The sequence below is a fragment of the Urocitellus parryii genome, chromosome 4 (genome assembly GCF_045843805.1).
Source record: "Urocitellus parryii isolate mUroPar1 chromosome 4, mUroPar1.hap1, whole genome shotgun sequence".
NCBI classification, from domain to species: domain Eukaryota; kingdom Metazoa; phylum Chordata; class Mammalia; order Rodentia; family Sciuridae; genus Urocitellus; species Urocitellus parryii.
Genome location: NC_135534.1, coordinates 207885778 through 207910777, shown reverse-complemented (window position 1 = coordinate 207910777; position 25000 = coordinate 207885778). Strand labels below are relative to the sequence as shown.

Here is a 25000-nt window from a genome sequence, read left to right as displayed (position 1 = left end):
GCCAGTCCACACTCCTGCTGTGTCTGGAGGGGTGGCCAGTTGAGTTTCATGGGATCCTTTTGGTGGAACCTGGTGGACATGCATTTTGTGGCGATTTCGCCAGCTCTGATCCCTGCCAGCTGTGTGCACATGTGCCAGGAGAAGGTGCACAGCTGTCACCAGCTGGTTCATGCCCATTGGGCATTCTGCAGAAGGTGGGAAACCACCCTATGAGATTTTAAGATCTGCCCTGGCTTCTGATAGCATGGCCTGTGATGCTGAGGAAAGGACCCTTATGGCAAGTTGTGTCGCAGTGGTTTTCAGGTGCTCGCCCAGCGGTCTGGACGTCAGAACTGCTGCCCATGGCAGAAGCAGCACCTTCGGGATGGACTTGAAGGTGGCGGTTGTTAATTTGTCTGGAATTCAGGTTTTCTTGCCTGAGGAAGTCTCTCACTAGACAAGGTGCAGGTCTGTGGACTGGCCCTCTGTTACCTGGTGTGGACCTCAGAGTCAGGCCCTTTCTAGAGGCAGGGTCCCCTTGGTGGCAGCAGTTTCTCTGCTGTCTGGGAGGGGCTTTGCCTGTGTGGTTACCTCCCAGTATCTTTTGATGTCTTGGGAGAAACGCAGGTTTTCTTTCAGGGAGAAGTCCCAGGAAACCAAACCAGCCAGGCAGAGGTGGTAGAACATTTTTTATTCTTGACTGTCTCCCCCCGAGGAAGCAACAATACAGAAGCTAAGTCGTCCCCTGCGAAGGGAAAAAGTAACAATCAGAGCTCAAAGCAGACACATCACACAGTGTGTGGGCCTCGACTATGCTGTGGACATCAGGCCATGGTCCTTGCTCAGGAACCACAGACAGAATTCTTCTGGAGAAGTGGGCTCACTGCCTTTGTTTTGGTCCAGGGAACTGAACCCTGAGGGGTTCCTTCAGCATCTGCCCCTCCCTCCATCCTGGGAGTGGGAGCATCCCTGTCCTGCAGAGAGTCTGTGCCTGCTTCCTGTGGCTGCTGGGGCAGGGAGCTGGATGGCTGCTGGGTGTGGCTCAGTGCCCTCACCTGGGACACCCTCTAGCAACACCATACTGTTTGGGCAACTCATTAAGCGGGGATCCTCTTCACCAGCACAGAGCTTAGAAGCAGGAAAGTTACAAGTGAAAGCAAGAGAAGGAGAGATTCTCAATGATGTATTGGCCCTTTTGGGGTTAACGGCAGGGGTGCCGGCACCAGCAGGAATGGATCCACAGGGGAGTCCACACTGGTTAGCAGAGCACCCAGCCGTGGAGCAGGCCCCTGGCCTTGAGTTACAGTTTCCCACCGGGCGGCCTCCAGGGAGGCTTGGAATGTCCTTTGTCTCGCCCCCTGGGTTTGAGGCGGTCTTTTTCCAGCTGCCTACATTTGTGCTTTCTTAACCAGCGCTGGGTGCCTGCGGTCCGGGCAGGACAAGCGGCTGCCCTGGTGACATTCTGACATGCTGCGGGCTCACTCACGTGCTGCAGCGCTTTGCGGGGCAGCTTCTCCGAGTGAGCGATCCACTCTTTCATAAGGTCCAGGACAATGGGGATGAGGCTGACCACACCGCCATAGTGGTTCCTGGCCTCGTCACAGCTGAGGTGGTTCACTACATCGTGAGGGTACCTGCAGGCCAGGAGAGGAGGGAGAATGGTGAGCCTTGCTGTGGGGACTGGCTGGCAGCTTCCAGGCCTGGTGCTAAGGCTGTGTCCCCACCAGGTCCAGCTCAGCAGGTCAAGACCGGGAGCCCCAGGTGCTTCTGCTATGAAAGTCAGGAGCTGAAAACCACTACCCTGTGGTGTCAGGAAAAACACGCTGCCTGGGTGCCCTGCTGTGTCTAGTCCTGGTTTTAAATAGGTCTTCATTGATAGTCATCCCATGAAGGAAGTGTGCACAGCTACAGGGGAGAGCACCAGCTCAGTGTCCCCCTAGGGATCCTCCACAGCACACACCAAGGCCTCACCAAGGCCCAGAAGGGACTTACTTTGCTCTGAGGGTGCTCAGGTCATTGCTTTGGCTAACCAAGGTTTTGCATTTGTCAAGAATGTTGTTGGTGACTGGGGTGCCAGAGTGCATGGCCTCAAAGTGCTGGCAGAGCCTGTTCAGCTCTGAACAGATGTCCAGGAACATGAGCAGGATCCGCCGGTCTGTGGAGTTGTTACAGTAGTGTTCCATGTAGCTCTGCACCTGTAAAGGCCAGTCTGATGTGAGCTGGGGATATGCTGGCCCCCACTGGAACAGCTACCCGGGTTCACTAGGAGAAACCAGTAACACTTAGGCACTCTGACATACAGACCACAACATACAGCTAACATCACTAGTGTCCCAGGCACCGTGCAAAATGCTGTCTCACTCTTCTCTAAACCCTACACACTGGGTAGGTCTTCTTAAAATTCCTATTTTATAGATTAACACCCTGAATACTGGAGATTAAGAGGTGAAATCACCCGCTGGGGCACCAGTGGAAGTGGCTTAGCTGAATGTGTCTCCCAACTTGTGAATGAATGAGGCTGGGGACAGGGTGATCCATATGAGAAAAATGTTCCTACCACATCCCATAGTCAAATAACAACTCTAGGAGTGGTAGGAGCTAAAATGCCAAAAATAAGACTTGAATGTATTTGAAGAAGACATACAAGGGCGCTAAGAGTATTGATCCTCCAATCTACTTTCAACTTTTCCTTGCTGGCAGGGGGCTGGGGCCTCCCTGAGTGGGAGTCTTTCTCCAGTTACCTGATACCACCCAGTGACTGCATCTGAGGCCGGGCCAGGGCAGGAGGCCTGAGCTCCTGTGGAGAGGAAATGGGTTGGGTCTAGGTCCCATTAACTTATCACTCATTCCATACACAACTAACTCTCACCATGATCTGATGATGGGAAGGGTATCACTGCCTTCCCAAGTACCTGGAACTTTATCAGGCTACAGAGCTTCCCTGTTGCTAAGGGATGTCTTCCTGAATGATCTGAAGTGGTTCCTCCCCAGCTTTGTCAGGGGAGAGACTCCTGTCCACAACTGCATGGACACCACTGCATGTGGTAGCCACAACAGAGCTGTCACTGGGCTGCCTGGGTGTATGCAGGCAGCCTTTGGATGCCTGGCTCTGGGAGGGCAAGTGGGGCTGAGAGCCAGCACTTGAGATGGGGCATCAGAATGCAGGACAGGGTTTACAGGAGCCTCTGATGTGTCTAGGCGGGAAGGCCACTCCCACATGTCAGGAAGCTCAGGGGCAGATGCCAAGGCAGTTGGGACTCCAGCTAGTCTTGGAGACTGAAAACCTGTCCAGCGCCCTTAGAAAAAGCTCCAGGGGGATGACCTGCTGCTTGTGCATCAGCCAGTGCAGGGGCATGTCATCAGTTGGTGGGCTCAGAGTCAAGAGCTAGTGCGTCTGCCAAAGGTTGTGTGCTATTCCTTTCTGGATATTCAGCATTTTTCAAGATAAAAAATTGGGGAAGTGGGACATGGATTTTACAAAAACCAGGGAAACAATGTTTTCTGTCAGCAAGGCCTGCCTGTTCTCTGTGGCTGCTTCTCCTGAGCTGTTCTGAGCCCGGTACCCACCCCCACCATCTTCACAAGCAGCTGGGCTTCAGCAAGCTTGCGTCCTCACAGTGGCCTCTTTACAGTCCAGGCCTGGCCTATGGGTGGGGTCCTAGCTGCACTGTGGCTCAGGCCCCTAACGTCATGGATGGCCTCCAAATCCTGCAGAGCAAACTTAGCAGACAACAGCTAACCCTCAAGGAAGATTGTTGCAAAAGTGACTAGCAGTTTCTCAGTACCCTGCAATATGTGGTGACAAGGACCATAGCCATCTCAATCACCAGTAAAGCTCCACTGCTCAGCCCCCAGTGCTTACTGGGGGCCAAACTTGGGCCGGCAGTTTTCCATGATGGTTCCACTGAATATGCATAATATATGAGAAAACTGAGGCTTAGTGAGGTAAGTAACCTCACTAGCCCAAGGTCACAGAGGTAGCAGGTGGACTTTGACCTTGGCTGGATGAGTCTGGTAGGGGAGGAATGGGGGGAACTTATTCTATCAGTTAGGGTCTGAGTCCTAATCTAATTCAGGCACAAATGTGCTTCCCTTTCCTGGGCTCTTTCAGGTGTGGGGACTGGGCTGGGGAGGCTCCCATGACCAGGGTCAGCCCTGTCAGGTGCCACCTGTTCGATGCTGGAGATGGGCCGGATCTTGTCATGTGCGTTCTCCCTGCAGTGCTCCAGAGCTGCGATGAAGGTGAACTGCTGCTGTTGGAACAGCTTGTACTTCTGCTCAATGCCTCGGAGGGTCTCTTTGGCCTCATTCATAGTTGTCCTCTGTGCTCACAGGATAGGAGAGATCTACAGGGAGGAAGAGGGCCATGAGGCCCCAGGAGCCGGCCCCGGAGGGAGGGAGGGAAAGATTCCCAACCTGCTCAGCCTATCCCCACAGTCCTGGGGCACAGGGACTGTTTGTTTGATCCCTGCTTTACAGAGAAGGGAACCAGGGTCCTAGGAGACCACACAACTCACTCAGGATCTCCCAGGTTACCCATGACCATGCTAAACCTGACCCTTGTCCATGGATAGTCTCCCATGCAATGTGACTTCCTTCTCTCAGGACAGCTTCTCTCTTCCTTGGCTTCTGCAATTATGAGTGTCTACACACACACACACACACACACACACACACACACAGCCTCCAGGGCCTCCCTGTGGTGCCAGCACAACCCGGGAATCAAGGGGTATGCCCATAGGAGGAAAAACCAGCAGAACACCAGTTAAGACAAAATGACTAAGACACCAGCCACTGTGCTGGTGGGAGAGTGGGCTAGCTGGGAAGGGTCTGTGCTGGGTTGTTCAGTGTACGTTGCAAGTCCCCCTGCTCTGCACTTGGGCAGGGGCCCTGGCCTTAGTCCATGTCATGTGCAGGCCTGGCCCTGATTAGGAACATTAACTGTACCCATGGTGCCACAGGCTGGCCCCGGTGGGACGCAGGTGGCCCAAGAGCTTCTAGAATCCCCTGTGAGCAGAAAGGGCAGAGGGTTCTGTACTCTCTGACTCCTCAATTTTTCTGAGCATGTGAAAAATGTTGCAGATTTATGGAATGTTAGAGCTGGAAAGGTCAGCAGGCCAACTCCCCTTCACTTCCAGGAGGGAAGTGGAGGCCCAGAGACACCCCAGGCTCTACACTTCCTGATTAACCAACATCCTTACCCCTGCCACATCTGGCTGTGCCTCATGAGTGGGGATCAGAGGAGTTGGCTCCAAGGTAGGGACAAGGTGTCCCTAGTGGAAGGGGCAGGAACACAGCAAGGATGGGCAGGTCTCAGGTGGAAGAGTGAAGACAGGATGGATGTGGGAAGAATTCTTTCTGTCCCCCTCGGCACCCTGAGCAATGAGGAGAGCTTGAGTTGGGAGCACATCTCTGCTGCAAGAGGAGATGACAGCACAGACGGACCAGAAGATGTCTCCACAGATCATGGGCACAGTGAACCAGAGGATTTGAGAGGGGTAGCCCTTCAGTGGGATGAGCCAGCTGAGGGTCCTGAGAGTTGTGCCCTATAACCTGAACAGGCAGGTTCAGGAGAGTGCCAGCCAACAGCAGGAGGACCGCCACTCCCCTGGAGGCTGGTGTGGGCCTATCCAGGCCTAGGCGGCCTCCTTCCCCTCAAGCTCCCCATACTCAGCACAGCATCTGACATGGGGAAGGAAGGGCAGGGAGGCTGGGGCCCACTGCTGACTGAACACCTGCCATATCTTTGGCCCCCTTCCCAGGGGGCAGAGATGGCATACCTGGGCACACTGGGTTTCTGTGGTGCTTCCCGTGCAGTTGGGTTCACCACAACTAGGACTAGGGTGAGGGAGGAGTCAACTGCCTCCTGCGAAACTTGAGGGGGAACCAAAAAAAAATCAGTAATCGAGAGAAAAATATTTTTTAAAAAGTGAATATAAGGGCTGGGGCTGGGGCTGGGGCTGAGTGGTAGAGCACTGTCTGGCATGTGTGAGTCACTGGGTTTGATCCCCAGCACCACATATAAATAAATAACAAGGTATAAAAAATACAACAACCAAAAAAAATTTTAAAAAGTGAATACAAAACACAAAAAATTAAAAATGAACACAAAATTCTACAAAGAACAAAATGACAGAATTTTAAGGAAAAACAGGATAGTGCTGCGTCACACTAGAACCTGTGGCAAAAGGAAAATTCAGTTAATAGTATCTGACTTTTACTTCAATTTTTGATATTCTAAATGGATTTTAACATTACTTTTGATTTTTAGAAAATACTGGTTTTTTTTTTAAAGAGAGAGAGAGAGAGAGAGAATTTTTAATATTTATTTTTTAGTTTTTTTGGCAGACACAACATCTTTGTTTGTATGTGGTGCTGAGGATCGAACCCGGGCCGCACGCATGCCAGGCGAGCGCGCTACCGCTTGAGCCACATCCCCAGCCCCAGAAAATACTATTAAAAACGTTGATCATTGAGATTTTTTGGTGCCACCTTACGTTTTATTTTTTTTTTTAAGTTGTTGATGGACCTTTATTTTATTTATTTACATGTGGCGCTGAGAACCAAACCCAGTGCCTCACACATGCTGAGCAAGTGCTCTGCTATTGAGCCACAGCCCAGCTGCCCCTTAAGTGCTGTGCCAAGGCAAGTGCTTACTGGCCCCACCCTAATCCAGTCTGGAGTTTGCAAATGACTCAGAGGGAAGACCTAGAAAAGTCACAGTGATACAGAAATGGGTTTTCAGGGGAGAGAGTACACCCAGTCAGGCTGGCCTTTGCCTACAGTGCTGTAGTCAGAGTGGTTAAAATGGCCCTGGCTCCACCCCTGTGGCTGACCTCAGGCAAGCTACTCCTCAGTGTCCTAACATGCCATAGGGAGAGAGCAGCATTAGCTGCCCAGTCTTGGGATGAACACCAGATGAGGTGACAGGTACAAGGTGTAGACCCTGGGCCTGCAATATGATAATACCATCATTGCAGCCACTAGAACTATTGGGATCAAACTCTGCATGCGATGGCAGGGGATTGCCACAACTGTGTGCACCTGGAAGGAAGCAAGGGCTGCTGAGGTAGGAGGGGTGGAGAGGTGGGACTGTGGGCTGGGTTGAGGGGTGGGGAATGCAGGAAGACTGAGCAGTTGCAGAAGAAGGCAGCAGACATGCCCTGTCCTGGGGTCAGGCTGGGTGTTCAGAAGAACCACTGGAGGCTTCTAAGCCAAGGGGGTAAAAACATGGCAGGCATTTGCTCGCTAGGTCTTCACTTTGCCAGATGCTGTCCAGGTACAGAGATCTATGACACTGGCCAAAGTGGACAGGCCCCCTGCCCTGGAAGAAGCCACCTGCTAAAGAGTGGGAGATCAATCAGGGCATAGGTGATGACATGAAACTGCTTGGTGGGCATGTGGGAGAAGCAGGTCGTACAGTCTCTGCAGGAGGGACTTTGGGTGGATGTGGTGCAGGGCAAAGGACAGGTATGCTCCAGCCCTAGATCCTGGCTCACCCTGTCCTCATGAGAACAGTTGGTCAGAGCTCTAAGTAAATAAGCCCTGGGCATGCTTTACCTTGAGTTATCCCCTCAGCCTAGAAATGAGAGGCCATGTTATTTCACAAGCTGAAATGGAGCAACTGGAAATGGGCAAGCCTGGACTCCTCCCGAAGCCTGCCTTTCTAGTCAGGGCTTTTGGCTCCCTCCCTGCTGTTCCTTAGAGACAAACTTGCTACAAATCACACTGGCTGGGGGTGGGGAGAGGTCAGATTGCTAGACCCCTTCTAGGGTTCAACCACTAGCTAGACCCTGGGCCTCACGCCCACTCCCACTAGACTTCCCCTGTTACCCACCTCAAAGCAATAGGGACTAGGATTTAGGGGGCTGAGTCCAGCTCCCTGCCATCCTCTTGGGGATTCCTGAGACTGCCAAGTTCTCCAAGGATACAGCAATACCTTGGCTGGTGGCCCCAAGAGCCCCTGAGAGCAAAACTGACTTGGTTCTTGATCCTAGCAACTTGTGACATGCACACCAGGAATGTCAACGAGAGGAGCTGTAATAAGCTATCCAAAGTGATCATCCCTTGAACAAGAGCTCTGCAGCCAAATTAGTGTAGATGAAAGGTACAGGGTGCAGGCACTTCTGGATCTAGGGAAGGTGGGAGGAAAAAAATGATTACCTGATAGGTTTTAGGCTTTAATTGATTTGTATTTTCCCAGGCTGCTAAAGAAGATTAAATCATGGTATGAAAAACGCCTAGGGCTTAAAATAAATGAGGAGAAAGGTACATCATTTCAGAAATGTCCAAGAAGCAAACTGAACTTCTCTGCCACAAATTGCAGGCTTGGTTGTTGTGTTCTTTGTTCGGGGGAGATAGCTTCCTTTTCTTCCCCAGCTGTCTTTGGGTTTGACAAGCCCACCAAGATGTGTGCACTTTGAGAAAGCAGTTTTGGGGGAAAAAAGGCAGCACTGCTGGTTTTACTTTGGAGGGTGTCTGTGGGCTGGAGTCAGGGTGCCTACTTCCAGTTCCGGGACCCTGGGAAAGATTTTCCCCCTTTCTGAGCCTCAGTTTATGCATCTGTAAAACGAGGGGCTCGTCAGTCTGATCCTTCAATTTCTTACCTGTAAAATGGGAACGACAGCGCCTATTCCACATGGCTGTCGCAAAGATACTACTACTACTACCCACAGCGGCCTCCGCGCTTGGCGTGCTCACTGACTGCAAGTCTCAGTCCAGAGGCTTCACTAACCCCCTCCGGCACCAGGGAGGGAAGGGAGGCACCGAGCAGGCAGCTGGCCAGCCGGAGCCCCCGGCCCGCCGCGCCGCGTCCCGCCCGTCCCCTCGGCCCCTTTACCCTTGCTTGTGCTGGACCGGCACAGAGCGCAGGCTGGCGTGACTCCGTGGGCGTCTGGGCCCCGGAGGGCGGGGAGGCCCTGCTTAGGACTCGGGAGGCGGGAGTGGGCGGGGTGGGCGCCGGCGGGGGCGGGCCGCGGCGCGATTGTGACCGCGGGGCCGCGCCCGGGTCACGTGGCCGCCGGGCCGCGCCGGGGAAGGGAGTCCGCTGGGGTCGCGGGCCGCCTCGCGGGCGCCCTCCCGCCCGGAACGCCTGCGGCACGCTGCAGACTGGGAGGCGGAGGCCGGGAGCGGGGAGCGGCCGCGGGCCGGGCGGGCGGGGGCGGCAGCGGGGCGCCTGGGCTGTCGTCGGGCCACCTGAGGCCCCGCGAGGGGCGTGGGCGGGGCGCGGCGCGCTCTGATGACGCAGCCGGCGGCGCCCTGGCTGCCAGTTGCTAGGCAGCGTGCGCCGCGCGACATGGACGCTACCTCGGCCCCGCATCTCATCCCCCCGGAAATGCCCCAGTACGGGGAGGAGAAGCACGTCTTCGAGCTGATGCAGGTGACCCGAGCCGCGCCGCGGACGCCCGGTGCGGGGCTCCGAGCTCCGCGGGCCCCGCAGCGTCCCCGCCGCCCGCGCCCTCGGGCGCAGCCTCGGCCCGCAGAGCCGGCCCGGCTGCGCCCGCCTCCTGCAGCCGAGCCCCCCGCGGAGCCTGCGCGTTGGGCGGCGCAGGGGCCACCCAGGAGGGCTTTCCGCTGCCTCTTTCCAGTCCTTCCCGGCTTGGATGTTTCCGCCAGAGTTTTGACCATTTCATTTAGTATTTTTAATTTTAGAATAATTTCTGACTCGGAAAGTCACAAAAATAATATGGATGTCAGGTGCCAGTGGCACACACCCCTGTAATCCCTGCTTCTTGGAAGGCTGAGGCAGGAGTATCAGAAGTTCCAGGCTAGCGTGAGCAACCGAGACCTTGCTCAAAGTAACCTTTTCAAAAGGGCTGGAGGTGTAGCTCACAGACATCACTCCTGGGTTCAGTCCCACAAACAGTGTGGAATTCTGGTCTAGCCTCGCCCAGGTTCTCCCAGTGACGACATGGAACACAGCAGGAGTACCTTGTCAAAATCTGAAAACTGATGTGGGGCATCATACTACAGGCTTGGTTTGGATATATGTGTGTGTGTCTGAAATTTGTGAGATGTATAGATTCACATAACTACCACTTCCCCCTGTTTTAACCAAATCATTTCTTGAAATCAACCTACTTTTAAAAGTTAACTCCTTTTGACTCATTTTAAGCAAAATCCTTGAAATTATAGATTTGATGTATATATTTTTTCTTATACACATTGAATATGCAACCACATCATCATGAGCGAACTGTCTAAAATCCTCTCAGTGCAGCCAGTGACAGGCAAACATGGATTTAGTCCACCTGTTCCATTGAAAAGGTGGAGGAGCTGAGGCTCAGAGGAGGGAAGGGACTTGCTGGTGAGACCTGGAGTGGGGCTGGGACCAGGACTTGTGTCACACATTGGTGTTCCTTTTACTGCTCCACCCCTCTGCCTTCAGGACGGAAGCCCCTTCCTCCTGGTCCCACCAGCCTCACTCATTTCAGCCAGCAGTTCATTTCTGTGCCATTTGTTCAAAAGCCCTGGCATCTGCTTGCCCTTAACATGTTTGTTCAAATGGATTAAATGGCCAGAGTTTCTGAGGACTATTTCCACATTTGGGTGATAACTATTCCACCCCTTCTGGAAGGACCCAGGTAGTAGCAACCCAGGTGGTTAACTGTCCCCAACAAACAAATGTGCTGGGCACCTACTGGGATTGTGATGGGCCCTGGGGATCCACACAGACAGATCAACAGAACCCATGGCCTGCTGGGGGGATGATCAGGCAGGCAGGGACAAGGTGAGGCCAGGGCAGGTGTGCCGGAGCATGGGACAGATGTGGGTTACCTCGTGCATATGATCAGAAAGGTATGTTCCCGTTGAAACCTGAGGACCCAGTAGAAGGTGGCTAGGACAAGAATGAGGAAGAAGCCTTCCAGGCTAGGAAATAGCTCTGCTAAGACTCTGGAGAGGCCGACAGTGAGGTGCCTGAGGAGAACTGGGAGGAGGCTTGATGGGAAGTACAAAGGGAACCAGGGGAGAAGGCCCTGGGACAGCCTGCTCTGAGTCAGGATGCTATCCCTCCAGGTGCCCCCCCCCCCCCGCAACACCTTCCCCCCCTCATGCCTCTGCTCTTGGGGACTCCAGCAGATGCCAGATGGGGCAGGGGCTAGGTCCCAGTTTGAAGGCCTGTGTGGCAGGGTGCAATGGAGAAAGAAGGCCCATGTCTGGCAGCCGTGGCAGCCAGGGCCCCTGGGGGTACTAAGTGCTTCTGTCTGCCCTGTGCCCACAGACCATGCTGGAGCAGCTCCTGATCTACCAGCCTGAGGACCCCATCTCCTTCCTGATCAAGCACTTACAGCGCGACAATGATAATGGTGAGCACTCAGTGTGCAGGCCCCTGCTCCTCCAGAGCCCCTGCCCGACCCTGGCCATAAGAGGAGCCACTCTGTCCTACTTGTGTTTGAAAGGAGTTGGAGCAGGGTGAGGAGGAGCTTTGACAACTTGAGGTGGTTAATTGAAAAATGCCTTCGTTTCTTTTGGAACGCAACTAATAAAAATTCTCTTGCCAAGTTATTAAAATGCAAACCTCAGAATGGCCCACGGAATCAATTATTAATGCCTCCGCCTGCCCTAGCTGATGTCGCCTGTTGGGTTTAAGCTCTCTGATCAGTCCTCTTGTCAGGTGTGTTTGGTTTCTGGTCTACCTAGACAGGCGAGCACTGGGCTTTTCAGACGGTCTCATTATCGGTGCCAGCTAATGAGTTCCAGAGCTCCCCAAGCCTTGGCCAGGTGCAGGTCAGCCAGACTCCAGGCCAGAGTGCAGAACCAGGAGGAGGGGCAGGGGAGGCCCTGGAGCAGGCAGACCCCTCACTCCAAGGTGCCTTGGGCCGATTTGCCAGGTGGAGGATTGAGCTGTCAGGGAAAACCAGCGTATTGGAGCTTTGATAACTCACCAGAGCATGGCTGCTTTGAGGAGTCAGTGCTGGTGTGGCTGAAAGGGACAAGGCCTGAGGTGCCTGAGGTGGGTCTCAGACAGCCTCAGGTGAGGAGCAGCAAAGGTTTTTGGAGGGGGAAGGGGGCTCATGACTGCAGTGACCCATGGTCTCAGGCTGGGCTGTGGCACATCAGAGGAACGTGCTTCTTGGACCCCATGCCATTGCGTAGATCTCTGCCCTGGGTTCAAAGAAAGCCCCCCAGTGCCCTTTTCTGAGTTTGCAGGTGGGCACAGGTGGCTGGGCATTGGCTCACCCAGCTGGGGTTGATGAGCGCCCATATGCCAAGGTGGAGGCAGAGCCATGATGGGGGCCACCCACCAGTCTTCCCCGCAGCCTCACTGGCCAGACTGGCTCACTGTGCCCTACAGCGACTCTCCTGGGAGGCCTGTTCCCTGAGGGTTGTCCTGTGGGGCGGGAGGCTCCTCCGCAGCCTCAAAGCAGCATTGCTTCATTTTCAGAGGGAAAGTTTCTGCCTTCCTCTTCCCAGCCCTGAGGTAGAGCTGGAGCTGCATGGCTGAGCTCCGCCTGTTACTCCAGGGCCGCTGGCAGCACTACTGTCCTGAGCCACCACCAGCAGTGGCAAAGGAGGCAGAGGGACAGTGAATTCAAGAGGCAGACCAAGGTGGGAGTAAAAGCAAAGTGAAACTCAAAGGGGGAAGGGAATCAGTGGCCAGGCTGAGGCGAGAGAGGGCCCAAGCGCAGCCCAGGAGGCAGGGAGCCTCCACAGCCCCACCCACCCGAGAGGTCACTGTCTCCAGAGTAGGAAGTGACAGTGGGGTCCTTGCCCAGGCTTGGTGCCAGTCTCCCTCTCTGCAAGCGGGGCCATGAAGCCTGGCCTATTCCTTGGTGGCCAGTGACGGCCGAGGGGATGACAAGCCCACTTGCCCCTGTGGGGGACAGGGGCTTGGCAATTGTGATGTTCAGCTTTTTGTGGGTGAAGAGCTTAATGAGATTTTTGTAAATTAAAAGCTGTGCTTGGTGACAAAGGCCTGGGGTTGTGCTGGCACTTCCTACCTATCCTGCCAGGCGCCCGCAGGCCCTGCTCTGTGTGCTGAAGCCACTGACCTCCAGGCTTCACTGGGCCCTGGCCTAGGAGCTTGAGAGTCTGACCTGGAGGCCACCTTCTCCTCACGTTCCCACCTTGCTGCTCTGCCTGGGGATTTGTTTTGGTGTCACACTGCCCAGAGCATCAGGATTTTGAAGTCCCAATATCATTCTGGTTTGGATGCAGCTGGTGTTGGCTGGAGAGCCACCTCCTCTCTTTAGGACGGCCCCCTTGTCACCCCGTCATTGCAGGGCTCGGGGCTTTCCAAAGGCTGCCCTCCACAGAGCTGCTCCTTCCTCCTGTTTGCCTTCGCTCTCAGGCAGGGAGAAGAGTCCAGACCCGCTCCTTAGTTCCCAGGCACGGGTGCCTTCCGTCCGCCCTCAAAGCTTTCCAGCCCAAGGCTCCCAGGTGTGGTCACTGGGTCCTGGTAGTTTTGTTTTGGGGGTTAGCTTGTTCCTTCAGCCTTGCACCCCACCCCCAGGCCTTGGACTGGCAGCTTTTGTGGATGTGGGGACATTCTGTCCACAGGCTTCCCTCCCCTTGTTCTGGCCCCTCACAGGTGAAGCACAGCCTATGTCAACCTGTCTAGTTCAAATTATTGAAAAACAAAAGGTAAATTCAATTATATAGGATCAAAAGATGCTACCCCTAACCTATCAAAAGAAAAAATGCCAATTTTTAAATTTTCATTTTTTGTTTTTAGTTATGTGGGGAAATTACCATAAATTAAAAATATTCTGGAGCCTTCATAGAATAGTTTACCACACTGTTCTAGGGAGGGTGGGGCCAAATTGCTTTTGTGGCTTTTCTAGGAGTTGCCTAGAGCCAGTTCAAGCCAATCTTATTGTGTTCTAGAAGACTGCTGAGGCTCGGTGAGGTCATGTGACACCCAACAAATATTTCCAGTGTCCTGGGTAGTTATGGGATTGGCATATCTCGTTCTAGCCACACGGTGGCCTGAGTTAACTGGAGCCAGGCCCTCAACCCTCTGCAAGGTCAACTTGAACACAGGCAACACTGGCCACGGCTGGGGGAGCGGAGCGCAGCTCTGGACTCACTCTGCCCGAGAGCCAGCGTGCAGGAGGGTGGGGAGGGAGCCACAGCAGGGCTGGCGCCCCTTCACCACGAGCAGAGCAGATTTAGTACAAAGTGAGCATTTACAGTGGCCCTGGGCAATATTAGAGCCGGCGCTGGTGAAGGTAATGGTATGTTTCGTCTCCTATCAAACGTTTGTCCAGGAAAGCTGTGTATTAAACTCAATACCTAAGGGGTTCCTGTGAATTTTAAATCATGCTCCTAGTTAAACCTCAAAAGGCTCTGTGGATGGAAAGGTTCTTTGATTTCCTTTGAAGTGGTTGGAGGAAGTTGATTACTCTTGGCAGTCAAGCAGCCTTTTATGACACTGTTTATAAATAATTACTTATGAGCAGGCTGGAGCTTCAAGGTGTTAGATTTTAAGAACTGAAATTAATCACATAAATGAGTGTGAGAAATTAGGTGGGGGAAAGGCCGCGGACGTTCCCCTGTTAAAGCATTTTTATAGATGTGTACAATTTGGGAGCCACTTACAGAAACCCGGAGGGGGGTCCCCTGGTGTCATGGGCCCAGGAACTTTGCCAGAACAAATGTAGCACGTGGGGGTCGGACTGGTCCCAGAATGCCCTTGGTGCCGCGCACTGCCCTTCCTCTCAGGCGCCACCAGCCCTGAGCCCAGCCGGGTCTGGCCCGTGTTCTGGGGCACAGCAGAGCCTGTGCTGGGAGCCCCTCCTGGCCTGAGCCAGGCTTCACTTCATGGCATGAGGCCTCCTGCCTTTGTCCACCTCCCAAAGCCACCTCATTTCTAACCAGACCCTCAAGTGTGTTCCCCTCTCGAGGCTTTCTCACCCAGGGGGAGGGCCCTGCAAGGGCCAGAGAGAGAACGGGCCCCCGAGTCCCTGTCCTGGCCCCCACCCCAGATGCTGGAAGGCCTTCTGGGCTTCTGTGATGGCTGAGGCCTGGGCCTGTGGCCTCAGCTGCCCTGGTCACATGAGCCTCTCCCTGGTGTCTCCACCAGGCCTGGTTCGTGGGCAGCAGTGGCAGAGTGGAGCCTGTGGCTCGCCTACCCACGCCAGAGTGTCATGGGCACAAGCTGCAGTGTGTGGTGCCTTGCCCAGCCATGCTCGTACCCCTGAACGCTTGGTGGCCTTACTTGGCGGGCAGCCCTGGGCCTGCTCCCAGCCACATTGGTCTTTGACCAAACCCCTTTTCTGCTTGACTCACATCTGGCTCCTCAGCTTGTTCCAAGGATGCAGGCTGGAGAGGGAGCTCTCTGTCAGATGGCAGTAATGGTGGTGACAAGGGTGGTGGATACTCGGTGATCACAGCCAGCCAGCCAAGGGGGCCCCCATGGGTGCTGCAGTGGGGGTGGCAAAAGAGATGAGCCTTGGTACCTGCCCGCAGGGCCATGGTGTTTCTGCTGTGGGATGAAGCTCTTCTCAGCAGCCTCCAGCCAGCGTGAAGAGTCCTCTGGAGCTTGTGCCGGGGGTCAGTGAATCGCCTTGAACTTGCCACCTTTTCCCTGAAAATGAAAGTGCTGTGTGAATTTGGGCAAAACTCTGTTTAAAGCCAAGCAGCCTGGCAGGGCATGGTAGTGCTGACCAAGAGGACAGCACCTGGCTCCTTCACTGTCTGTCCCCAAAGTAGGTCAAACACCTCCCTCTGCATGGTTGAGGTTCCTTCCCGCTGGCCTGGCAGGAATGGGCTCTCTGTGCAGACAGTGACCTGTGCCCACACAAGCAGGGCCTGATAAGACGACTCCCTTCCCACAGGTGGGGGGAGGCCACGTAACCAAGATGGCGCTCAGCAAGAGGCCACTGCAGGTTTGTCTGTCCAGACACAGCGTGCTGTTTCCGCAGCTTGACCCCACACACATGCCCGCTGCTCCGCCCAATGGTGGTCTTCACGCATGATCTTCAGCACATGCTCCCCGTGTGGAAACCGCTTCAGGAATCCTGCGGGGCCAAGAACATTCCAGAGGCAGGGCTGTGGTGACACATGAGCTGCCAGTGTCTTCCATTTGCATAGAAATGCTCATATTTGAAACAAAGACTTTCCCGTCTCAGGTTTTATAAATCTGGCCCAGGCGTCCCAGGCTTTTTTCCATTATTTTCCTCTATAAAATGACGGGAATACAATTTGCTAAGTAAAAAGGCATAAATATAAAAAGAGCTTCGAAGGTCGATTTACATAAAATACGACTTTGAGAGAGTGTCCCTGAGACAAAGTCCCTGTTTAAAATGCTTTATGGTGTTTGAAATCCCAATTGTTCTTGATATTTATTAGTTTGGCAAACAAGTTGCTGTGTCCACGTCCCCATGGAGATAGAAAAATAAACCATCTCAGTGATCACTTACCTTTCTAAACACAGAGAATATGTTCTATGGTGCGAGCGTCTCCGAGCCACCGGGTTACAAATGGCCGTGTCACCGGCAGAAATGAAATCTGGGGAGGAGAGAGATAAATACACCCAGCACACGGTGGGCATGGGAGGCTGCTTGTCTTCCTGAGCGGTGACATCCAGGTCCTTTTATTCCACAGTGCCGAAGATTGTGATATTAGGTCCGCCCGCCTCGGGGAAAACAACTATCGTAAGTGTATCATATTAAATGTTGGGGCGCCGTGATCGCTCATTTGTGCTCCAGCAGGAAGGAGCCCAGACCTCAGTGAGCTGTCAGCAGAGCAGGGCCGTTCCTCTTCTTTGCCTCTCTTCCTTCTTGTTTCCTTGTTACCAAGCCTATGTGTGATCCTGGTAGAAAACCTAGAAAAACCAAAAATACCCTTCCCCTTCACCCAGAGACAAGAGACTTCAACATTAGGGATGCACCTTCTGGAGTCTTGTCATGCCTACCTGAATGGGATCTTTTTATTTTAAAAATATTGTTAGTTGTAGGGGGACACAATAACTTTATTTTATTTATTTATCTTTATGTGGTGCTGAGGATGGAACCCAGGGCCTCATATATGTGAAGCAAGTGCTCCACCATTGAGCCACCACCCCAGCTCCTCGAGTGCTACCTTTGCACACCCTTAACTGGAGCCTAGGAGACATCTCAAGAAGTTAGAGTGTTTGGTCTTAAGATTCAGCCTTAAAATTTTGATTATGAAATATTTTGAATAATCAGAAAAGCACAAAACTAGATTATCGTTATTCATGTGCCCGACTCCCAGATCTTACCCATGCTTATCATATTGCTCTTTTCTTTGGTCTCTCTCCATTTTAAGGAGACTGTGCTTTGAAGATGCAGGAAACAGCTCAGCCCTCCTCACTCCTCTGTGACTCCTCTCCCCAGGCAAAGGCTGACCAGGAGCTGCTATGGGGATTGAACTCAGGAGCACTAGACCCCTGAGCCACATCCCAGCCCTATTTTGTATTTTATGTAGAGACAGGGTCTCACTGAGTTGCTTAGTGCCTCGCTGTTGCTGAGGCTGGCTTTGAACTCGTGATCCTCCTGCCTCAGCCTCCCAAGCCGCTAGGATTATACAGGCATACACCATTACGCCTGGCTCCTTTTTTTAAGTGCCACCAACATGTCAAAATTTGAGTCTTTCTGCCTTCTAAAATCTTGTTGGCGGACAGCAATGAGCCTTCCCCAGTGACCAAGTCACTGCTCTGCACACTCCTTGTGGACTAGAATCGTGGGGCAGCCTGTTCCCAATTAACTGACATCTTCATTCCTAAAAGGAACCGAGCTGGCTCCTTACACAGAGCACCCTGCATCTGCTGTGCCTTTGGAGTTGTGTAGCTGATGCTTCTGTCCACCTGTCAACTTCCCTCTGTCTGTCTCGGACTCCTCAGCGTGGGGCTGCCAGCTGCACTCCTGTCCACAGCCAGCTCCCCAGAACCCAGCCTCTCTCGCTGTTTTGCTTTAGAAACTGGGGGCTTCCAGGCCTATGGGTCATCAGCATTACCAGGGTGCTTTGAAAAATGCCAGTTCCTGGGCTTCTCTACAGATGGACCTCATCAGAATCTCCCAGGACAGGGCTCAGAAAACCAGTTGGAAAGGCTCCCTTGGCAGATTGTGGCACAGGGACCTTGAATGACGGTCTGCATTAGACAGACATGGCACCTATTTACTGAGCTAGGTTGTCGAGGAGGGTCTAGATACTCAGGGGAGGGTCTCCCTTTGGGAAAGGGCTTTTGTTCTGCTACCGTCAGGGCCATCTTTGCCTTGCTCAGGCTCTTCTCTGATCACTAGGAGGGACTTGCCGGTCAGAGCAGCCTGGAGCACAGAGACCTTCCTTTGTCAGGTCCCTGCAAGGTTGAGGTCATCGAGTTTGTCCCCTGAAGAAGCAGGTTCTAGAAGGTGGAAGCTGGTATTGAAGCTCACACCTCACGGTGAACTCACCCCGCTCACCCTGAGCCTGTGTGGGGACGAAGACTTGGAGTTTCCAGCGTAAGACCCAGACAGGGCTCTTCCCACTGCTGTCCCTGACGCATCCTGCAGCAGGAGGAGCAGGGAGAGTTAAGGTCCACACAGCCCAGGTGCTGAAATGGCCACCAGCTAAGAACATTTCACTGCCTTGTTAGGCCGTAAACGTGTCCCCTCTGGTAGACTGCACACGGCAGTCATCAATGGACTAAAGTCAGTTCACTGATGCCTCAAGTTTAAGAAAGAAATGAATAATGAGTGTGGCTTGTGACCGTATTTCTGTCTCCACCTTTCCTGGCCTAACCCTTCCTTGAATTAAAAACCTGTGGTCCACAGAGCTTGGAGAGGCAGGCCCAGGGCAGGGAGGCCCAGGGCAGGCAGGCCCAGGGCAGGGAGGCCCTCCACCAGGAGATTCCCTGCCTCCTGAGAGCCTGGGGCTGGCGGAGCAGGTGCCGACAGGCAGAAATCAGGCTGGGAGGGACTTTGCGGGTTGGCCTTCCCGTGGGGTCTCCCTCCAGCCACAAATACTGACGCCTCCCCGGGCAGCCTTTTCGGTCCACCATAGAGGGGCCTGGGCATGGTGTGGCGTGACTCTTGATGCCCTCGCTGGGCTCCCCTTCCCTCAGGCAATGTGGCTCTGCAAACACCTGAACAGCAATCTCCTCACCAGCGACAACTTGGTAGAAAGACAATCTTCCTCTGTGGCTGAGGAAGCCAGGAAGCATTACCAGAAATTCAAGGTAGGACTGGCCTGGCGGGGGGCTGGGCAGGTGACAGCCTCCCACCCCTCTGCCTGCCTGGGAGGCTCCATTTCCTTTGGGTTGACGGGGGCGAGGGAGGCTGTCCTGAAGAGGGGGGGCGGCGTGCCTGCCGGGGAGGGGCGTTTGGAGCGAGGAGGGGCCGGGCTGGCTCCTTTGCTGCCTAGTGGTCTCCATCCTGCAAATGGTGGACCTGGTGGCCTACACAGGGTCACCCAGGGCTGAGCTTGGCTGTGGGTTGAAAGGGTGTCAGCACTTCCAGCTGATGGAAAGCCCCAGAGCTGGACCCGAGGGGCATTTCCCCTGGCACATGTCCACCCTCGGGGCCGGGCAGCTCCCATCTAGTCTGTCCCTTTCACGGCCACCATGGGCGCATGCACGAGGACTAGATGTGCTGTTTCCAAGCACCACCCCACCAGCCTCATGTTTGCGGACATCTTTTAAAGGGAACCTCAGGGAGGAGAAGTTGTTTCTCTTTAATTCAAACAGAAACTCAGTCTGTCTGAGCATGAGACAGGGACCTGCCGTCTGGCCGCTTCTCCCGGAGACTCTTCTCCTGTTTGTGAGGGGGCATGGTGAGGAGGGAGAGCAGCCTGGGGTTTCAGGGCGCTCAGTGTGTGCTGGGCTCTCCAGGCCTTCCCTTGGCCTCCTGGTCTGCCTACAGACTTAGGCCACTACTGGACCCCTCGGCCCTTCCATGGCTTAAAATTGAACTCAGGAGCACTTGACCAGCCACGTGCTGCGGGCCAGCCAGACCCAACCAGCTGTGACCTCACACCTGAGACAGAAGCACATGTCATGGTCGACGGCACTTTCAAGCCAAACTTGCAAACTTCAGTCAGGCGCCACGCTAAAGGACACTTGTGTCCACAGCGTCCTTCAGGTTGAATAGCAGATGAAGACGGTTGCCAGGAATCTGACAGAAGTGGAGAGTTGAGGGCACCATGGGGTGGGGCTCTGGGTCCACCTTCCCTGGGTCCGACAGGTTCCTCCTGCCTTGTGGTCAGTTCAGCTCTGTCCAGGCCTGACCCCCAGCAGGAGAGACCGCTCGTCTCCCTGTGTCTGTCTTCATCCAATGGCAAGTCCCTACCATGAGTACCTGTGGCCACTGATCCCGAAGAACTTGGAAGTGGTTTTCAGGCCTCGGGGGCCACCAGTGAGTGCAGGACAGCTCTCCTGACCAGTCCCTGGCTGCAGGTGGCAGGAATGCACCCAGGCTGCTCAGAGCAGAAGGTGGACCAGAAAGGGGACGCTGACTCCTGGACATGGCTCAGCAGCCAGGGATCACACTGGGCTTCTCTCAGCCTCTTTGGGGCGCGTCCTCTCCCACCCCATTCTCTGCAGTCCCTCCTCCTCCTGCCTCTCCTGCCCGCTCTTACCACTCGTGACCACCCCTCTGTCCCAGGTCCTGTGTCTTCTGGTCACACTGCCCCCAGGGGCAGTGCTGAGGCCCCATTCTCAGGAGAGGACTCTGCCCGAGCCGGCTGGTCAGCGTGCCAGGAGCAGTCGGCTGTGGCAGGTGGGGGAGAGGGCTCCGGGGCCCTGATGCAGGACGCCACGTGGCCCAGGTGGGGGAGGCTGTCCTTGGAGACGAGGGTGGTGCAGGCAGATCCCAGCCCGGGTGGCCTGGGACAGCAGCTTGATGGGAGGACAGGAAGACCTCACTCAGGGAGGTGGGTCACCTGCAGTGAGTCACTGTCCCCCAAGTGCCCCCACAGTCTTGGGGACAGAGCTGTGGTCACAGCTTCGGGAACACCCACTCTGGGGGTAGGAGTAGGGTTTGGGGACGTGGCTCCCCAGTGCCTGCTTTCCGTGTTGGGGAGGCCGCTCATCTCTAGGCTCAAGGTTCCTGATTAGGTTCAAGAATTCAGCCAGGAGGAGGAAGTTCAGGGAATTCCTCCCGGGCTTCGTTACGCTAATTACCAGCCCATTTCAGACCTCATCCAGTGCTTCCTGGGATGTCTTGTTGGGGGGAAGATGAAAGCCAAGGTCGTGGCCCGTCAGGCGGCAGCCTGAGCCGCCCCCTTGCAGCGGAGGGAGGGCCGCCCAGGCGGGCCGCCCATCAAAGTCCCCTTCAAACTGGCTGCTGACTTGAGTCTTTTAAGGCTCAGCTCCATTTGCCAAGCCCCCTCTTCCCTGCGTCCTGGCTCTGCCTCCTGGTGAGCTCTCTCACGGCTGGTGCGAACCCAGACGTGGCCCCTGGACTGCTGCCTCCCTGCCCTCTCAGTGCTGGGAAGATGAACTCCTCCCGCCCCCCCGCAGAGGCCAGCCTCCCTGGAGGCCAGCAGCGCAACACTAAGCACAAGCCAGGGCCCAAGTGCCCGCAGGCCTCCTCTCTGCCAGTCAGTCGGTGGCAGCTGGTTGGCTAATACATCTAGACTAATGCTGGACCACCTACTAAGCGCTAGGCCCTGGCTGGGGGGGAGGAGGGTACAGGCTTCGAGGCAGGGTACCCTGGGGCCATGTGCCATGTGCCAAGCAAAGCCTTCGCCCTGCCTCTGTGCACACACAAGGCTCAGTCCTCCCAAGAGTGCTGAGCAGTTCCGGGAAACAGGCCACCGGCTGCCCTCCTGCTGCTGGCACCCGTCTCCAGACAGCCTGCCCCTCCCTCCTGGAGGCCAAGCAGAGGTGGGCCCTGGTTCCCCTCTCCCGTCCTCCCTCCCCCCAGGCACTGGGCGCTGGAGAGAGTCAGGCCTGGTGGAGGCTGGGGTGGAGGAGGGTGGCAGCAGGTGACCTGAGGACAGCTCTGTGCTCCCGGGAGCCACGCCTCTCCCCATCCGGTGGGCCCCGCGGTGCCGCTCGCTCGTGGCCTCTGTTGTCTTCCTTCAAAGCCTCTTCTGTCCCTGAGATCTCCCAGATTCTAGGGACAGGTCCTGCCAGCCCCTGATCTGGCAGCTCGCGGCAGCGCGGACTTTGCAGTGAGGGGTCTCTGAGGAAGTCTCCGAGGTCCCCTGGGAGCTCAGGCACCTCCCTGAAGGAGCCTGGCAGGAGCGGGACAGAGACCGGCACGCCCCGTGGTGACCCAGGGACAGGGCTGGTGTTAGGCGACAGTGTGAAGAAGCCAGTCCAGGAACAGCCAGTGGCCGTGGGGCAGCGCTCACCCAGGAGCCCCAGAGCCAGCGCCGTGGTGGGAGAAGGTCTGTGGGCAGCAGGGAGCCCAGAGGCCAGGGCACTCCTGTGACCAGGGGTGGCTTCCCCAGGCTCTGTCCACTTGTCCCTCCTTCTCCCCTGAAAGCCCGGCTCTGGGGTTGGGGGAGCCACAGAGTCAGGAAGGAGGAGCCCGGCTCTGAAGAGCGGTTGGCAGGCTTCAGGGAGGGCCCAGAGCCGCGCTGCTGACGCGACACATCAAAGCTGGCGCGGAGACAGAGAGTGGCAGGACGTGGGGGCCTGGACGCCTTGCTCAAAGCTGCGGCCTGTCCCCCGCGGTGCAGCCTGCAGGGGTGCCGCGCCCCGCCCCATCTGCCGCCTTTCAACCCCGTCCTCCGCGGCACCCTCCTGCGTCCCGTCCCTGTCCCCCGTGTTGGAACACGCCTGCCCAAGTCAGGAGGAAGACAGCCCCAGAATGGAACCTGCTCTCCTGGGGCGGGGGGAGCCCGGGACACCAGCAGAAGACACCTCCTTGTCCCTCGACCCTCCCTGGGCCTGCGCCTTTCTCCAGGTGCCGTCCCCACCACTGCCTCCTGTCTCTCGAAGGCCTGTGGGGAGAGCAGGGCCTAGTGCCCCACGGCAGAGCAGACCGCAGGCCGGGCGTGGACCTCCCACCGGCTGGCACCACAGGTCGGGGCACAGTGTGGGGGCCAGGGCTGAAATGTCATGGGACCCAGGTCTCGGGGGAGGGTGCAGCAGGGCCTGCAGCAGGCTGACCCCGCTCTGCCCCCTCCTCCCCACCCATGTCAGTCCCCTGCCTCTGCTTTCAGGTGGTCTTCTCTGTCCGCTTCATAGAGACCTGGTGGCCCCCGACTTTCAGGCGAACACATTGCAGACCCTATTCCCAGGAGAGGTGCTCCCTCCCTCGTGCTCTTGTTGTCTGCTCTTCTTTTGTCTCAACTCCACACCCTGGAGAAACTGCTCGGGGGCTGCCTGGTTTCTCTCTTTTTCTTCATTCCCTCACAGCCCTCATGCTTGCAGAGTGGCTGCTCCGGCTCCAACTCTTACACTCTCTTCTGATCTGATGGAATAATGATTCCTGCCTCCAATTACTGCACTAATATCCTGGGCCTGGGAATGAAAATGGGTTGGGAATAGGTCGGAGGCAGCTTCTGTGAAAATCACATGCTTAGGGGTAGGATGGATCTGAATGTGAAGTTGGTCCCACCTAATTCTTATAAGTTGAGTACAAGAGGGTGACTCCTCAAAGGAAATATGGGGAAGAAATAAGAGCAAAAGCCACAACATTATTACCGATTTCTGCTGGTGAGGTAGATGAGGCCTAAAGAGGTCCAGGCTTGTCCAGGGTCACCCAGCTGGCTGGAGCTGCAGCAGCCATTATGTAGCTAAGAGGGAAGAGCCTGCCCAAGGCAGAGATCGGGGAATGAGCCCTAATGCTGAAGATGAATCTCTGTCCTCTGCAACAGAGGCTGCACCAGGAACCCCCGGTGCCCACCTGTGACCAGTGGGCCTTAGTGTGTAGAATGCCTTTTTACTTCCCCTGTCCTTAATTAGAGATGTGGTGGGGAATGGGAGGACATTTTGGCTCCTGGTGTTCACTACAGGGAGAGGTGACAAGGATTGGGCAGTGGCTCCCCTGAGCAGAGCCGCTTCCTCATCTAGTCCTGCAGGCAGGAAGGAGCAACGCAGGTTCATCTCGGGTACGTGGGGTGATGATGGCCACCGGGCCACCCTGACCTCGTCCTGCTATCACCTCATTTGGTCCCACGGCTGCTCTTTGAAGCACATTCTCCTCATCTCCTTTGCGGATGAAGAAGCTGGGGCCCAGAGCACTCAAGCCCCTTGCCCAGGGTCACTCTGTGGGCAGCATCTGGGCCCACACATGTACAGTGCCCTTGGGGGCCTCTCTGGGGCTGGTCCTTCCCTGCTCTGCCCTCTCTGCTCCCCTGGCAGCCTCCTCCTAGTGGGGTCCTGCACTGGACCCTTCAACCCTCCTGTCCGGCACCTGGCCAGCCCTGTGGCCAGTTCCCCTGAGTGCCTATCCCCAGGACAGCCCTGGCTCCACCCTCAGGTGTCCCCGTCCAGCCTGCTCTTGTCGGGAACCTGTGCCCGTAGCTCCGTGGGCAGCCCCCGCCCGCCTCCCCTGCTGTGCCCCCGCTGTCCAGGGCTCGCCTTCATCTGTGCCAGCGTGAGCCCAGCCCGGCCTCTCCTCCTGCATCGTGTCAGTGCTGCAGGGGGCCAGAACCTGGGGACACTGGAAGCTGGTCCGGGCTCCTCTGCGAGCCGAGCACCGTCCCCGGCTTGGTGGAAAGGGCATGAGGCAGCTCTGCCTGAACCTCAGCCAGGCGCCCCCGTGGGCCTCTGCAGCACCTGGGGACAGGGTGGCCCCATGTAGCTGGGGGTGTGGGCTGGGCTGGCCTGGAGGCTCCTGTGTGGCGCCTGGGAGATGCGCCAGCTCTCAGGGACCTTGGGCAGAGGGGACTCTGGGGAGGTGTGGGCAGGGCGTGGGCTGTGGGCGTCCAAGGCTTCGCGGGTTCAGCTCCGTCGTGGCTGTGAACCCGACCTGGGCCCTGCTGAAGAGGGAGTGTGGAGAGAGACCGCCCAGGGAGGCCGGCCCCGCCTTCCTGCCCTGGCCCGTCTGCTGACCTGTTGGTCCTGCCGGGCTGAGTGGGCGGGCAGAGGGCACCATGCTTCAAAGATGGCGCAGGCTAGACGTCTTGGCTTCCAGCCCTGCTCTGCCCGCTTGACTGTGTCACCCTGGGAACAGGCCTTGAC

General features: G+C 55.9%; 2 protein-coding genes across 4 annotated transcripts in view; one reads left to right on the top strand and one right to left on the bottom strand.

Annotated features, from left to right (window-relative positions):
- Positions 1-654: 654 nt before the first annotated feature.
- Spaca9 (sperm acrosome associated 9) lies at positions 655-8968 on the bottom strand. Of its 2 annotated transcripts, XM_026395505.2 has the most exons (5): positions 8819-8968; positions 4149-4325; positions 1972-2174; positions 1466-1613; positions 655-724 (listed from the first exon to the last, which is right to left on the bottom strand). In XM_026395505.2, exons 2-5 carry the CDS (start codon positions 4290-4292, stop codon positions 713-715), a joined length of 507 nt encoding a protein of 168 aa, XP_026251290.1. In that variant the 5' UTR covers positions 4293-4325; positions 8819-8968; the 3' UTR covers positions 655-712. The 2 variants fall into 2 exon arrangements, with proteins under 2 accessions (XP_026251290.1, XP_026251288.1); XM_026395503.2 differs by lacking the exon at positions 655-724 and having other exon boundaries at positions 754-1613.
- Positions 8969-9242: 274 nt separating this feature from the next.
- The window catches only part of Ak8 (adenylate kinase 8), a 110109-nt gene continuing 94351 nt past the window's right edge, over positions 9243-25000 (top strand). The window contains exons 1-5 of one of the 2 annotated variants that reach the window (XM_026395493.2): positions 9243-9358; positions 11201-11285; positions 15759-15809; positions 16528-16577; positions 18986-19099. In XM_026395493.2, the coding sequence (XP_026251278.2) occupies positions 9275-9358; positions 11201-11285; positions 15759-15809; positions 16528-16577; positions 18986-19099 (384 nt within the window). In that variant the 5' untranslated portion in view covers positions 9243-9274. The remainder of the gene's footprint in view (positions 9359-11200; positions 11286-15758; positions 15810-16527; positions 16578-18985; positions 19100-25000) is intronic. The other variant, XM_026395494.2, reaches the window with a different exon arrangement.

What these genes read in the sequence shown, in the direction of transcription:
- Spaca9 (XM_026395503.2), bottom strand. Translation starts at nt 4,292, where the DNA reads ATGAATGAGGCCAAAGAGACCCTCCGAGGCATTGAGCAGAAGTACAAG. An exon ending in CCATCTCCAGCATCGAACAG is followed by an intron (nt 2,175 to 4,148) that starts GTGGCACCTGAC and finishes TGGCCTTTACAG; the next exon opens with GTGCAGAGCTACATGGAACA. An exon ending in CTGAGCACCCTCAGAGCAAA is followed by an intron (nt 1,614 to 1,971) that starts GTAAGTCCCTTC and finishes CCTGGCCTGCAG; the next exon opens with GTACCCTCACGATGTAGTGA.